Genomic DNA, 17,086 nt, shown 5'->3' with positions numbered 1-17,086 from the left:
ACACGAATGAGATAACGCCTTTTGTTTCTGCACTGTCAAAGGAGCCAGTCAAGTACAGATTTGTTCTTGCAAACAAAACTGCTAAAATTTTTGATGAGTTTAATATGGCCAGCTCTGAGGAAGACCTCTACTCCTTAATCGAGATGTTAAAGACGATGGACTTTAATAGGGAAGAGGAGCTGCTGGTGTGCTTGCTAGACTCAGGAGAGAAGACTGCACCTGCGTGCTAGAGCACGGCCCACCTACTCCCCGCAAGTGCAGCGGAGCTCCCTGGCAGCTCGAAAATTTGCTCTGACCAGACTGTCTCCTTGGGACAATCTGTTATCAACATAGAGGCTAGCGTTGAGGCACACCTGGTCGAAACTAGTTACGATACAGCAAAAAGTTCCTGCATGAATCATACCCTTCAAGAAGATGCAAGAAAGCCTACCCACCGAGGCAACGCTGGAGATACGGGAGAGACTAGACTAGGTAGAGGTGGAAAAGGCTGAGTTGGCCACCAAGCCGGTTCAGGTCTCATACATTACTAAGACCGAGCCCGTTCAGCCACCAACCCCCGTACATCCACCTCGCGGAAACCAACCACGGTCTAGCCGGAACGCAAGGAAACCTTGCCGACAAAACAATACATCAGCGGCATTCCTTGGGACTGTGTGGAGGATGCAATGGGGAAACCTGGCACTTGTGACATCTGAGGTGTCACCAAGAGTGAACGCATGAGCAGGCAACACCTAGCACAACACTTTGCCATATACGCCTGCCCCTGTCAGTACCAACACGTCTTGAGGGACCAGCTGATGGATCACCTGAAGACACATCAAATGACCTAATGGGGTGGCGCAGTGGCCCTGGTTTGCCGAGCCTACTGGCAGTCCTTCTTGCGTGCTACAGGGTGGCCCATCAATGTGGAGATGCATCCCTGCCAGCCAACACTGACGATGGCAAATTGTCCCCCTAGAGAGTCGACAACTCAGCGTTTGGCTGAAAGAAAAACTAGGGAGCAGCGACACAGGGCCTCCCACAGGCTGCCATTAGCCCGGTTTATTTGAGTCTAGCAAAACCAGAAGCACATGACTTCCTACTCATAAAAAAGTAATCAGGCTTACGAATCGGTACAAAACACTTCCACCCAGTAAATGCAGTTCGAAGGCCGGGTGGAGCGACTAGTCCGCCTCTTCGGCGTTTCATCAGCTAATAAAAAGCTATACAGATGACAAGAAGAGAGATCCTGACAGGAATTAGCAAACAGCTGGCAGTGGCAATGACTGACGCTACAGACAAGTCAGCTCATCAGGGCCAGAAACCTGAAAGGAGCAGACTTGGCATTCGCCGGAGCAGAGTTGGCCAAGTTAGTGTACACTGCTCCGCAACAACAACTCTAGTCGCAACTACTCACTGCTCCTAGCTCAGAGTGGATGACCGTCAGGGCCTACACTAGGTGGGAGAGTGTAACGGCAGAGCGTAATGCCCAAGGCTGTTCTAATAACAAAAAATATTTCAATCACCATGGCCATAAGACAGGGCCTACAATGGGCTGAGGCAGGCCTGGCCACTGGGAGGAACCAGGTTATTGAGAGTAAACCCAGGGCCTGAGAGAGGAGACCAAAAGACCGAGAGGCTTGAGAGAAACAAGCGGGGAACCAGAAAGAGGCCCGGGTAAAAAAAAAGGGGTGGAGCACAATCTACGAGCAAATATATAAAAAGGGAGCAGAAATCATGGGGAAGGCAGAGTTGTAACGCACACGCTCTCCGCATGTATGCTCTTTGTTTGCATGTATTTGTATATATTTATTTATCACCTATATATATATATATATATCTCATTGCCACTTAACACACATTGTTATTATTTGAGTCTTGTAGAAGGCAAGAGGAACCGGTAGTTTTCTTTACAATAACACTAGTTGAATGCCCAGCACTGCGCGAGCAATGAAAACGTTTTTGCAGAGAAAATTTATTTTTAATTGGCTGTTTCTTTACCCAATGAATTTGAGTAACTTAAATTCTATTCAAATTGTGTTTACAAAAACACTATAATCCAATTATGTTTACAAAAAACACTAAAATCTAATTATGTTTACAAAAAACACTATAATCCAATTATGTTTACAAAAAACACTATAATCCAATTATGTTTACAAAAAAACACTATAATCCAATTATGTTTACAAAAAACACTATAATCCAATTATGTTTACAAAAAAACACTATAATCCAATTATGTTTACAAAAAACACTATAATCCAATTATGTTTACAAAAAACACTATAATCCAATTATGTTTACAAAAAAACACTATAATCCAATTATGTTTACAAAAAACACTATAATCCAATTATGTTTACAAAAAACACTATAATCCAATTATGTTTACAAAAAACACTATAATCCAATTATGTTTACAAAAAAACACTATAATCCAATTATGTTTACAAAAAACACTATAATCCAATTATGTTTACAAAAAACACTATAATCCAATTATGTTTACAAAAAAACACTATAATCCAATTATGTTTACAAAAAACACTATAATCCACTTATGTTTACAAAAAACACTATAATCCAATTATGTTTACAAAAAACACTATAATCCAATTATGTTTACAAAAAACACTATAATCCACTTATGTTTACAAAAACACTATAATCCAACTATGTTTACACTACACATAACTGTGAAATAATAATAATATTAATAATTTCTAGAACTTTATAAATGTAATAACTATTTAAGAAATATAGGAGGGTGAGGGATAACTGATAATTATAGCTTTACACAATAGTACAGTATAATGGTACAGTATAATGATACGGTATAATGATATAGTATAATGGTACAGTATAATGGTACAGTATAATGGTATAGTATAATGGTACAGTATAATGGTACAGTATAATGGTATAGTAGAATGGTACAGTATAATGATATAGTATAATGGTACAATATAATGGTACAGTATAATGATACAGTATAATGGTACATCATAATGGTACAGTATAATGATACAGTATAATGATACAGTATAATGGTACAGTATAATGATACATTATAATGATACAGTATAATGATATAGTATAATGGTACAGTAAAATGATACAGTATAATGGTACAGTATAATGATACAGTATAATGATACAGTATAATGGTATAGTATAATGATACAGTATAATGATACAGTATAATGGTACAGTATAATGGTACAGTATAATGGTACAGTATAATGGTACAGTATAATGGTATAGTATAATGATACAGTATAATGGTATAGTATAATGATACAGTATAATGGTACAGTATAATGGTACAGTATATTGGTACAGTATAATGGTACAGTATAATGATACAGTATAATGACACAGTATAATGATATAGTATAATGATACAGTATAATGGTATAGTATAATGATACAGTATAATGGTACAGTATAATGGCACGGTATAATGAGCAGTATAATGGTACAGTGTAATGGTATAGTATAATGGTACAGTATAATGATACAGTATAATGGTACAGTATAATGGGACAGTATAATGATATAGTAAAATGGTATAGTATAATGATACAGTATAATGGTATAGTATAATGATACAGTATAATGATACAGTATAATGGTATAGTATAATGATACAGTATAATGGTACAGTGTAATGGTACAGTATAATGGTACAGTATAATGATACAGTATAATGGTACAGTATAATGGTACAGGATAATGGTACAGTATAATGATACAGTATAATGGTACAGTATAATGATACAGTATAATGGTACAGTATAATGGTACAGTATAATGGTACATAATAATGATATAGTATAATGATACAGTATAATGATAAAGTATAATGGTACAGTATAATGGTACAGTATAATGGTACAGTATAATGGTACAGTATAATGGTATGGTATAATTGTACAGTATAATGGTGGAGTATAATGGTACAGTATAATGGTACAGTATAATGGTACAGTATAATGGTACAGTATAATGGTATAGTATAATGATATAGTATAATGATACAGTATAATGATATAGTATAATGGTACAGTATAACGATACAGTATAATGGTACAGTATAATGGTACAGTATAATGGTACAGTATAATGGTATAGTATAATGATTCAGTATAATTATACAGTATAATGGTATAGTATATTGATACAGTATAATGATACATAATAATGATATAGTATAATGATACAGTATAATGATAAAGTATAATGGTACAGTATAATGGTACAGTATAATGGTACAGTATAATGGTACAGTATGATGGTATGGTATAATTGTACAGTATAATGGTGGAGTATAATGGTACAGTATAATGATACAGTATAATGGTATAGTATAATGATACAGTATAATGATACAGTATAATGATATAGTATAATGATACAGTATAATGATACAGTATTTTGGTACAGTATAATGGTACAGTATAATGGTACAGTATAATGGTACAGTATAATTGTACAGTATAATGGTACAGTATAATGGTACAGTATAATGATACAGTATAATGGTACAGTATAATGGTATAGTATAATGATATAGTATAATGATACAGTATAATGATATAGTATAATGGTACAGTATAATGATACAGTATAATGGTACAGTATAATGGTACAGTATAATGGTATAGTATAATGATACAGTATAATGATACAGTATAATGGTATAGTATAATGGTATAGTATATTGATCCAATATAATGGTACAGTATAATGGTATAGCATATTGATACAGTATAATGGTGCAGTATAATGATACAGTATAATGGTACAGTGTAATGGTGCAGTATAATGATACAGTATATTGGTACAGTGATATGGTGCAGTATAATGGTACAGTATAATGGTACAGTATAACGGTACAGTATAATAATACAGTATAATGATACAGTATTTTGGCACAGTATAATGGTACAGTATAATGATACAGTATAATGGTATAGTATAATGATACAGTATAATGATACAGTATAATGATATAGTATAATGATACAGTATAATGATACAGTATTTTGGTACAGTATAATGGTACAGTATAATGGTACAGTATAATGGTACAGTATAATTGTACAGTATAATGGTACAGTATAATGGTACAGTATAATGGTACAGTATAATTGTACAGTATAATGGTACAGTATAATGGTATAGTATAATGATATAGTATAATGATACAGTATAATGATATAGGATAATGGTACAGTATAACGATACAGTATAATGGTACAGTATAATGGTACAGTATAATGGTACAGTATAATGGTATAGTATAATGATTCAGTATAATTATACAGTATAATGGTATAGTATATTGATACAGTATAATGGTACAGTATAATGGTATAGTATATTGATACAGTATAATGGTGCAGTATAATGATACAGTATAATGGTACGGTGTAATGGTGCAGTATAATGATACAGTATAATGGTACAGTGTAATGGTGCAGTATAATGGTACAGTATAATGATACAGTATAATGATACAGTATAATGGTATAGTATAATGATACAGTATAATGGTACAGTATAATGGTACAGTGTAATGGTGCAGTATAATGGTACAGTATAATGATACAGTATAATGATACAGTATAATGGTACAGTATAATGATACAGGATAATGGTACAGTATAATGGTACAGTATAATGGTACAGTATAATGATACAGTATAATGATACAGTATAGTGGTACAGTAAACATGTTGGTTCAAAAGTGTGATTGATTAAATCAGGGATTTGAGGAACTCGAAGGAAGAACTGTGTAAGCTAATACACAAAACAAACACTGTAATGAACTTATATAATAAACATGCGTAAGGAGCTAAATATTTGTCTGTTGAGCAAAGGAAATGCATCATGTAATATATCTAAAAAATATATATCACAAATGAGCAATGTTTATACAAACATCAATGTTTTGAATGAAATTGATTAAATATAGCTATGAAAAACTACTTTTAATCAAAATACCTAAAGGAATAACATCAAAAATGTAAGTAAAGAGAAAATTCAAAGTTTTGTCCGTATTTAATAATTGTGCCACACTGTCTAAATAGCTGTCCAAAGTCAGCTAAGAGCATACATTCAGATGAGCGGATGCAAAGCTAAACGCACTTTGATTGACCGGAGTAATAAGAATATAACCATTTATTATTAGAGTTGTTGGATGGTGTAGTGTAATGGATAAAATGCACATCCGGGAAACTGGAGGTTGTGAGTTGATATCTAGTATGGGGTGAGGTTTTTCATTCCTAAACATTATTGCTATAATTGGCCATACCAATGACAATCAGCAAACATTGAGATACTATTTATAAACTAGCTGAATTGCTGACTATCACACAGGTAATGAAAAATGTTGCACAGAAAATTGCTCAACATATGTGACATTTATTATTCTAACTTTTAATTGAAAGTGTTTTGTTTATTTGTGTGTACTGTGTTCATCTCTGTAACTTCTACTGTATGGGCTGTATTGCCTATACTACGGATCAATACTGATTGCAATAGTCATGATGGCTATGTGAGTTGAAGCATTTTCTTGCAAGTATGAGCACGTATTTTTCTTTTGATATGGCTTCACGCATAATGCCAGCTGCAGTAATAAGCACAAAGTCATGAAAGGTTGGCATTTGTAAAAAGTATGCGTCCCTTTATTGGAAAGTATAGCCAGTCGGACAGTGTAATGTATTGGATAAATCCCTTCTTGTGTAATTGGAGGTTTGAGTTCAAATCCAATGCGCAGCGAATTTTTCATTCATAAAATTTCATTGCCATATCTGGACATGCAGACAGACAAACGTTGATATTTATATATATAAACTAACTGAATGCCCAGCAATGCTCTGGTAATTAAAGAGATTTTGCACAAAACCTTTTTTTTATTTAACATATACAACATTTACCATTCTAGTTTTTAAACTTCTTTCTATGTAAAAAGTGTTTTGATTAGTTCAAATGATTTTAGAGAACAATTTAAGCAATTTTAAAGGTGTTTAAATAGAAATAATAAACAATAGATGGCTAAAGTCGGCCTGCAATAATTACAATGAAAAATTATTGAATACTTCTACAATTAATAGGAACTGAAAAAAAATCAAAATTATGAATATTTTGAATAATTAATACTACTGAGTAAATAAACGTGTGTGTTTAAAAGGTTTCCTTTTGGAGCAGAAGTTATCTATCAAAATTTTGAATATAGCTGACCTTTTACAAAATGCGATATCGGCAGCATCTAAAGATATCCCTGAAACAGTATAGCGCACAAGGAGACCTTGTCTGACAAAATGAAAAAAATTTAGAGGCAATTCCTGTTCAAGAAAGTACAACATACGTATGTGAAGTAAGCTGTCAATATCTATGTAAAAAGTTTTTAGTCTTCAGAGTTTTTAATGACTCATCTTAAGAATAGTTGTTAGTGGGACTGAAAATTGAAGGAATGTAAATTGAAACAGCAAATTTGAAAATGACAAGCTGAAAAAATAGGTTTTGAATATAGTTCTTTTAAAAACTTTCAAAAGAAAAACAAATGCAAAAAGTAATGGTAATTAATAATAAAAAGTACATACCTAACTTGTATCCTACAATCACGGCTACAAGTGAAAACGGTAACACAACTCCTATATGCCGAACCGATGTAATGCAAGAAAACAATACCGAACCAAAAGATTTTGCACAGCAATAGATAAGATAACTAAAATTGATAAGGATAGTTTGGTGTTATGTTTAGATACAGGTGCCTGCAGACACGAGGTTCTGAGTTCGAATCAAGTGCAATGCAGACTTTTCATTCCTAGATGTTAATCACTATAAATTTACAAACGAATGATGGATGACAGACAAACACTGAGATGTATATAAATTAGTTCTGCTAAACCTGTGACAAGTTGGTAGAGACTCCACAACTGTAGCGTAACCCGGATGTGTGTAGTTGCTATAAACTTACTAGGTATGCTTGAAAAATCTGATAATACACTTACTTTCTAACTTACTTATCTAAACATCTAACAAAGTGTTTTAGAGTGGTGGGGAATCAATATAAATTTAGCATGTTTCCTCTTCATCTGTTTATCAGTAACAAATAATTATCAATGTCTAGTACATGCATGTAAAGAAATTATAGTTACATGTGTGTGTCTACAGGTCAAGGAGGATGAATGCCTGTCTGATATGATGAAAGGTAAAATTGAACCCAAAAGCAAGGATCCGAATAAGGAAAATGGGCCCCACAGCAATCACAGGGATAAGAGCACCACATATAATAATATCGGTTTAGTATATTTAGCCTTATGTGAATACAAAAAAGCAATGAAGTTTTTTTTGCAGGGACTGAAAATTAATCAACATATGTATGGAGAGAAAATCAACCACACAGATATTGCAAAATGCTACGATAACATTGGTTCAACATACCAGTCACTGGGCAACTACAGACAAGCATTAGAGTATCACACCAAAGGGTTACAGATGCACAAGGCTGTACATGGTGTAGATGCTAACCACACTAATATTGCCATCAGCTACCGTAACATTGGATTAACACATCAATCCCTGTGTAATTATAGAGAAGCATTACAGGTCTCTGAGAAAGCGCTAGAGATTCTAAAGGCTGTACATGGAAAGGACAAAAACCACAGAGATGTTGCTAGCAGTTACTGTTACATTGGCTCAGTACACGACTCACTGGGGGACTACAGAAAAGCATTAGAATATTACAAAGAAGCATTAGTCATGCAAAGGGCTGTGTATGGAGAGAATACCAACCATGCCGATATTGCTGCCAGCTACAATAACATTGGCTCAGCACATGAATCACTGAGTGACTACAGAAAAGCATTGGAATATTACGAGAAAGCATTAATGATAGATATAGCTGTGTATGGGGAGAACACCAACCATGTTGATATTGCTGCTAGCTACAATAACATTGGCTTAGCACACAACTCACTGGGTGACTACAGAAAAGCCTTAGCGTGTTATGAAAAAGCTTTAATGATAGAAAAGACTGTGTATGGAGAGAACACCAACCATGCAGATATCGCTGCTAGCTACAATAACATTGGGTCAGCTCACAGCTCACTGGGTGACTACGGAAAATCATTGGAATATCACGAAAAAGCATTAATGATAGATAAAGCTGTGTATGGAGAGAACACCAACCATGTCAAAATTGCTGTTAGCTACAATAACATTGGCTTAGCACACAACTCATTGGGTGACTACAGAAAAGCCTTAGCGTGTTATGAAAAAGCTTTAATGATAGAAAAGACTGTGTATGGAGAGAATACCAACCATGCCAATATCGCTGCTAGCTACAATAACATTGGGTCAGCTCACAGCTCACTGGGTGACTACGGAAAATCATTGGAATATCACGAAAAAGCATTAATGATAGATAAAGCTGTGTATGGAGAGAACACCAACCATGTCGATATTGCTGCTAGCTACAATAACATTGGCTCAGCACACAACTCACTGGGTGACTACAGAAAAGCATTGGAATATTACGAAAAAGCATTAATGATAGAAAAGATTGTATATGGGGAAAACACCAATCATGTCGATATTGCTTGTAGCTACAGTAACATTGGCTCAGCACATAACTCACAGGGTGACTATAGAAAAGCATTAGAATATTACGAAAAAGCCCTAACAATAAAAAATGTGGTGTATGGAGAGAACACCAACCATGTCAATATTGCTGCTAGCTACAATAACATTGGCTTAGCACACAACTCACTGGGTGACTACAGAAAAGCCTTAGCATGTTATGAAAAAGCACTAGTCATACTAAAAGGTGTGTATGGAGAGAACACCAACCATGTCAATATTGCTGCTAGCTACAATAACATTGGCTTAGCACACAACTCACTGGGTGACTACAGAAAAGCCTTAGCATGTTATGAAAAAGCATTAATGATAAAAAAGGCTGTGTATGGAGAGAACACCAACCATGTCGATATTGCTGCTAGCTACAATAACATTGGCTTAGCACACAACTCACTGGGTGACTACAGAAAAGCCTTAGCATGTTATGAAAAAGCCCTAGTCATACAAAATGCTGTGTATGGAGAGAACACCAACCATCTCGATATCGCTGCTAGCTACAGAAACATTGGTTTAGCACACGACTCACTGGGTGACTACGAAAAAACATTGGAGTATTATGAAAAAGCATTAATGATAGAAAAGGCTGTGTATGGAAAGAACGCCAACCATGCCGATATTGCTACTAGCTACAATGACATTGGCTTAGCACACAACTCATTGGGTGACTACAAAAAAGCATTGAAATATTACGAAAAAGCATTAATGATAGATAAAGCTGTGTATGGAGAGAGCACCAACCATATCGATACTGCTACTAGCTACAATAACATGGGCTTAGCACACAAGTCGCTGGGTGACTACAGAAAAGCCTTAGCGTGTTATGAAAAAGCATTAATGATAGATAAAGCTGTGTATGGAGAGAACACTAACCATGCCGAAATTGCTGCTAGCTACAATAACATTGGCTCAGCACACAACTCACAAGGTGACTACAGAAAAGCATTAGAATATTATGAAAAAGCCCTAACGATAAGAAAGGCTGTGTATGGGGAGAACGCCAATCATGCCAGTATTGCTACTAGCTACAGTAAAATTGGCTTAGCACACAACTCATTGGGTGACTACAAAAAAGCACTGAAGTATTATGAAAAAACATTGGTCATGCAAAAAGCTGTGTATGGAGAGAACACCAAACATACCACTATTGCTATTAGCTATAGTAACATTAGATCAGCACACAACTCACTGGGTGACTACAGAAAAGCATTGGAATATTATGAAAAAGCACTAGTCATACTAATAGCTGTGTATGGAGAGAACACCAACCATGCCGATGTTCTTACTAGCTACAATAACATTGGGTCGGCACACTACTCACTGGATGACTACAGAAGAGCATTGGAGTATTATGAAAAAGCACTAGTCCTACGAAAAGCTGTGCATGGAGAGAACACCAATCATGCAGATATTGCCAATAGCTACAATAACATTGGATCAGCACACCACTATCTGGGTAACTATCGAAAAGCATTAGATTATTACGAAAAAGCACTAGTCATGCAAAAAGCTGTGTATGGAGAAAACACCAACCATACCATTATTGCCACCAGCTACAATAACATTGGGTCAGCACACAGCTCACTGGGTGATTACAGAAAAGCATTAGAATGTCACGAAAAAGCACTAGAAATGCTAAAGGCTGTGTATGGAGAGAACACAGATCATAAGCATGTTGTTGACTGTTACCTACACATCAGCTCAGCACACGACTCACTCGGTCACTACAGAGATGCGAGAAAATATAAGAAGCAAGCATTAGACATCCAAAAGGCTGGTTACTGAAAGTTCACTTACCATGTTGATGTTGCTAGAATTTACAATAACAATAGTTGACAATATAAAATATAAAAATGCTTGCTATTATGAAGACAAGACAAACATCATCCTCTCCATAGAGATATCAATATAAACAAGAGAACACAACTGACTACATAGAACTAATATATAACTGACTATTCATAGTATAACAATTACTAACTAGGATCATCCTATTCTAATGTAGAATATGCTGCTTTATAAACTTAAATAATGAGTCTGATGTAAGTCAGGAACAGTGGTAAGAGGCTGTGTTAAGGTCAAATATAGCATTAACCAATTATCACGATGTTTTTGTGTGTGGAATTACAAAAATAAAATGCTTTAACCTCCATGATGTGCTTGATCATTTCTAATAATTTAACCTTAATTCATAAGTTACTTTTCATTAACAATCAATCAGTGAAACTTAAAAATCTTAAATGAATCTCAAATTAAGCTGATTTTAGATATAAAGAGTTTCAATAGAACTCGTAATCTGTCTATTGAAGGCCACGCATCTTAAGAAATCATATATATATATATATATATATATATATATATAATCATATATATATATATACATATATATATATATATATATATATATATATATATATATATATATATATATATACAGTCAAACATGGATAACTCGTCCACGGATAGCTCGAACACATGGTTAATTCGAACATTTCCTTTGGTCCGTTCCCACGTAATGATAAATTGCTATAGATAACTCGAACTCAACACTGTTAATTCGAACTGTTTTTTTGCCCAACGGCTACCGAAACGGTTGTTATCGCTTTAGAAAATCACTTTATTCAAAGCCATAGAGGTAAACTTCATTTTTTTCGTAATTCATAAGCGTCGTTATTACCACCATCGGCAAAATATTTTTGTCAATGACTTTTCTAAAAGTTTGGTGAAATTTGATTTATACTGCGATACGATGAATAGCACGGGCTAGCCGGGTCACGCGCGCAAGGATTTTTGCCACGCACATACAAAACAAAAATCGCATGTCGTTTTGTATGTGCGTGGCGAAAATCCTTGAGTGCGTGACCCGACTAGCCCGTGATGAATAGTTTTCTGGCGTTGATTCCGTGTTGAATCAACGTCGGAATGTTGAATGTTTAAAACGTCTTAAAAAATGTTGTAATTAAACGTATACGTTGTCTGAGCTACAAAAAACTATTCATCGTTTGACCTAAACACAAAATACGTGTGTACATTCAATAAGTATCTATTAAAAAAGCGTGAGTGATATAGAATGTAACGTAAAACCTCGTAAAACTTCTAATTGAACTGCCTCGGAGTGTTGCTCTTAACGAATTCCAGGTAAAGTAAGGTAATCTGCATAAACTTCAAGAAAAAACGGCAAAATTGATCGTGGGTAAAACCCCAAAAGAAAAAAATGTCTTTTCTTTTGAGCATTTCAACAACGATCAAGTTTTGCCAATGTCAATCTGAAAAACGTCCTGGCAATAACATCACCTCAAACAACAAACCAATCTCAAGTGATAGAAAAATCTCTATACTTTTTCATGAAAACGTTTTAAACTTTACATTAGAAGCATTTAATTTGAAACAAGCCATTTGCGCTTTTGATTTATATTATAGTTTGTATATGTACATGCATCTACTAATAAATAAGTAAATATATGGACTTGTGACAGTGCTCTGATAACTTGAACGCTCTGATAATTCGAACACTTTTGCTCGGTCCCTTGAAGTTCGAGTTATCCATGATTGACTGTATATATATATATATATATATATATATATATATATATATATAGATATATATATATATGTATATATATATATATATATAATTATATACAGTATATAAATAATCTTTACTAAAATATGAGTCATAACTTTTACTGAACGCTAATTAACAAATAGGAATAGGAAGACCAATTACAACGCTAGAAAATATGATTAATGAAAATCCTAGACAGTTGCCTTAACGATTTGCCAAACCACACCAGTCTTAAGTACATAAACATGTGACAAAATAGTTATAATTTGCCTTTCGGCAGTTTAATTGACATAGTGTTAACAAACACTGTGCTTTTAATTATCATATGAATATTAGTTCTTTTACACAATCTTATAAAGCTTACAGCATCTTCCTTGCCACATGTATATATTTGATATAGAGCTAGCAGCACTTTCAACATAAATATTGCATTTCGTGTTGTAGATAGTCTGCAAATAAAATATTATTTCTTTTCCTGCACACAGATTAAAGTTTTCAAACACATAATTTCAATATCAATTGACCGTTTCAAGTCATCAGTTCCTTTCTAATCAAACAGCTTGTCATTTACTTGGCAATAGTAGAATGGTTGCTGCTAATTTGGACTGCTTGGGGTGACTCAGTTTAAAGCACTCATCAGAACGTGTCATGTAAGAAAACTTATTTTCGACTTTTCCCATTAGTCTGGTGGCCACAGGGTGTTTTCGTGTCAACAGGGGGCAGAAGATGGGGTCTATGGTAGCTTAATACTTTCAGCATATTTCTAATCTAGTCATTATTAACCCAGTCTCCTACCGCTATTTTAGTTGATAAGCTTGAAGTAATTGGCCATTAAAAGGCGAGTAGTAATACAAAATTGAAATTTTTCTTACGCTGTGTGCAATCAGTCTAACCAGCTAATCAGAGCTGTAGACCTACATTTATGTTATATTGTAGTACGGGGGGGGGGGAGGGGGGGGTACTAAATGACGCCGATAGCAATTAGGTTTGTAGTCTGTTTCCGGTCTCGCTCAGCGGCATGTCAGCGCTGGTAGTAGCAGTCGAAAACTTATTTCCTATTTATACTAATTTCCAAAGATAGCTATCATGGATTGCGTAATTCGCTATAATCAAATACCACATTCGACTGAGCTAATAAGTCTTAGTAATTGCAAAAAACAATAATCGAGCATTTTTGCGAACTGTGGAGCACCATCTACAAAGAGCCTGAGCAATCCATAGCAAAAAGACTAGTCATCCCAACAGCTCACACAGCTTAACTCATGCAAATACCACGCTGGATGTTGGATGAGGTTTGCCAGCAAATCAAAGTATCAGAGAGCTTTTCAAGTTGCAAAGAATCTCAAACCTCCTGAGGAAATTAAGGTGAAAAAATAGCAAACTAATTTTACTTTGTTCTTCAATAAATAATCAAATGATTATCAATCAAGCAGTAGATGTATTCCTCTATTGAAGCATTCTACATTCTCTTCACTTAATCATTTATTTTTCAAAACTATGCAGCTCATTGTTAGACTATCATCTGTTGGTGTCACCTGTAACAATGAGGGATAACTCTGAATATTAGATTACAATAAGTGATTGTCAAACGCCTGACTGATCATCTTACATCTAAGTAGCCACAACATGCTACTGTTTCTTTTTCATTAAATATCATTGCCATATCAGAGGCGGATCTACTGTGGTGCATATGGTGCAAATGCACCACCATAAATATGGCATAAAATTAAAAAAACAAGATTTAAAATCCATCAAAAATTGAGTAAATTACAATTCATTTCACTGAGAACTTGCTTTGGGAGGAAATGAACAAAAAGTCCTAGTAGAGCTCGTTATAACGAACCAGTTTTAATAACTTTGACCTGAATTTGTTTAGCTTATAAACAAATGAGAGTGGTCCCAATAAACATCCCCAATTGAGCCACAACTTTTTCGAAGGAAGTACTACAAGCAATTTTAAAAGCAAAATGTCTCAAAAGAAAGTTCAAGAACGAACTTTGGATCATTTCTTTCGATGACAAGACAACAATTAAAAAATGTATGCCCTAATATGTCTGTTTCATAATAGCATCGTTATGTAGCTAATACTACGAAACATTTTATATGGTAGTTTGCAGAGATGATGGCTTATTTCTGTAAAGCCAAACCAAATGGCTTTGAGGTTTTGTGATTGATTTTGTCTTGATTTTATTTTATTGCACAAATGTTTAACTTTCCATTTACATGTAATTTTGATATACATAGTATAAGGAACATTATAAAACGCCAATTTAATTAATCACATCTAATGTCAATTTTTACCTCTAAACTTGTTGTTTGCTGCAAATAAATGATTACACTTTTTTGGGCTCAAACACACCTCTCCTTCATTCTAAGATGCCTAAATTTCAAAAAGTTCCGCTAGCGCATGGGCCAGGTAAGGGGGTCGTCCAGCGCACGCCTCCCACTCTAGATATATTACACAAATTTTGCACCACACACTTTTTTTCCTAGATCCGCTCCTGCATATGGTTTATATTTTTGCAACTACAGATGTCTGTTGAGTCTGGCATAGCTCCGCTCGCAGGCTCAACACCTACCAAGTTCCTTCGGTCTTCCAGCCTGATCCCGCGACGCACGGCTGTTCTTCCCAAAGTGTGTGTTGTATGCAAATCAGAAACAAACCTAGTAGAAGATACTGTCACACACAAACGAGGTAATGACATTCTATGTATGATCGGAAAGATGATGCAGGTAAGTTGAAACAGTTATCAGAGCCTGTGTCATAGATCACTTTGTAATTTGCATTTTCTTATACATGATAGTATGATTTGTTGTCTTTTGTTTTGACTGGTTATTGCAAATATGAAAGTTCAAGTACATCTTTTTGGAATGTAATCTCTACAGGTAGGTTGCTAGAAGCAGCTAAGCTAAGAAATGTTGCAGCCATGCCAACATGTTACTGCAAGGAAGTTGTATAGCTAAAAAGGTCCGCTACCATCATTCCTGCAGAAGGGAATATTGTCGCATAGTGTATGCGCAAGCAGTTCCCGACACGAGTGAAAATCAGTAAGCTTAGCTCACAATATTCGATGAACTGCATAGAGCCCAATTGAATGTTCCAAAAACAATTTTTAGTATGGCAAGTACAGTGTGATATCTTGTCCTCAATCAAAGAATGCAATGCATTGCTTACTTTGCTCATGTTTTATTCAGATCACTGTGATCACTGTTCATGGGTAAGTTGCAAATGTAGTGAATAGCTGTAGCTGCATGAAGATACAATGGTTAGAATATCACATCACTAACCTAATTGCTTAACCATCAATTTGTGTTTACCCTTAACTCCTATTTACTAACAGCTGGTGGTTTGCTCTTGAGCCTTCAATCACAGAGATTTACTGAGTCACAAATAGTTTTTCTATGTGTTTTCTCTATTACACTATTACCATATACTTTGTGAAGGTTTGATTAGTGCAGCATATTCATATGACGAATGCACTAGATGTATTGTTCTGAAGTATGCTCCAAATTTTCTGAACAGCTCATTGATGGATGTGTTTTAGACATGATCCTGAAACTAATGCTTGGCAGAAGTTTTCCCATGAAATTTTGACTAAGGAGGTTCTGGAGCAACACGCTGCTTATAGACTCAGTGACCTTGTACAGCAATTGAACTCATTTTGTGATCCTGACAGCAAGTACACGTATGTTTTACTATAAGATTAAAAACTCCTTAGACTTCTCATTTGCTACCTTTGCGGATAATTGGAAAAAAAACAAAACATACTTTATAATGACTTGGTTTTTATTAGGCGTCAGATGGTGAGGTATCGCCTTCAGAAGTACTTCAAGGATACTATCAAATTATTACCGTCATCAATCCCAAACGTCAGCGATTTGGTTTGTGCT

At 34.8% G+C, this 17,086-nt stretch overlaps 1 protein-coding gene across 1 annotated transcript; it reads left to right on the top strand.

The window, feature by feature from the left end:
* The first annotated feature begins 1,210 nt into the window (after positions 1-1,210).
* LOC137394455 (tetratricopeptide repeat protein 28-like) lies at positions 1,211-11,415 on the top strand. Its single transcript, XM_068081177.1, has 2 exons — positions 1,211-1,348; positions 8,167-11,415. The coding sequence occupies exons 1-2, from the start codon at positions 1,211-1,213 to the stop codon at positions 11,413-11,415; spliced, it is 3,387 nt and encodes a 1,128-aa protein (XP_067937278.1).
* The last annotated feature ends 5,671 nt before the right edge of the window (positions 11,416-17,086 follow it).

The sequence above is a fragment of the Watersipora subatra genome, chromosome 4, assembly GCF_963576615.1.
Source record: "Watersipora subatra chromosome 4, tzWatSuba1.1, whole genome shotgun sequence".
Classification (NCBI taxonomy): Eukaryota; Metazoa; Bryozoa; class Gymnolaemata; order Cheilostomatida; family Watersiporidae; genus Watersipora; species Watersipora subatra.
Note: the sequence above shows the minus strand (reverse complement) of the source record. Positions and strands in the feature narration are given on the sequence as shown.

Excerpts from the sequence above, each read along its gene's own strand:
- LOC137394455 (XM_068081177.1), top strand. The coding sequence starts at position 1,211 with ATGACAAGAAGAGAGATCCTGACAGGAATTAGCAAACAGCTGGCAGTG. Across the intron at positions 1,349-8,166 it reads GCCGGAGCAGAGTTGGCCAA|GTCAAGGAGGATGAATGCCT; the intron begins GTTAGTGTACAC and ends GTGTGTCTACAG.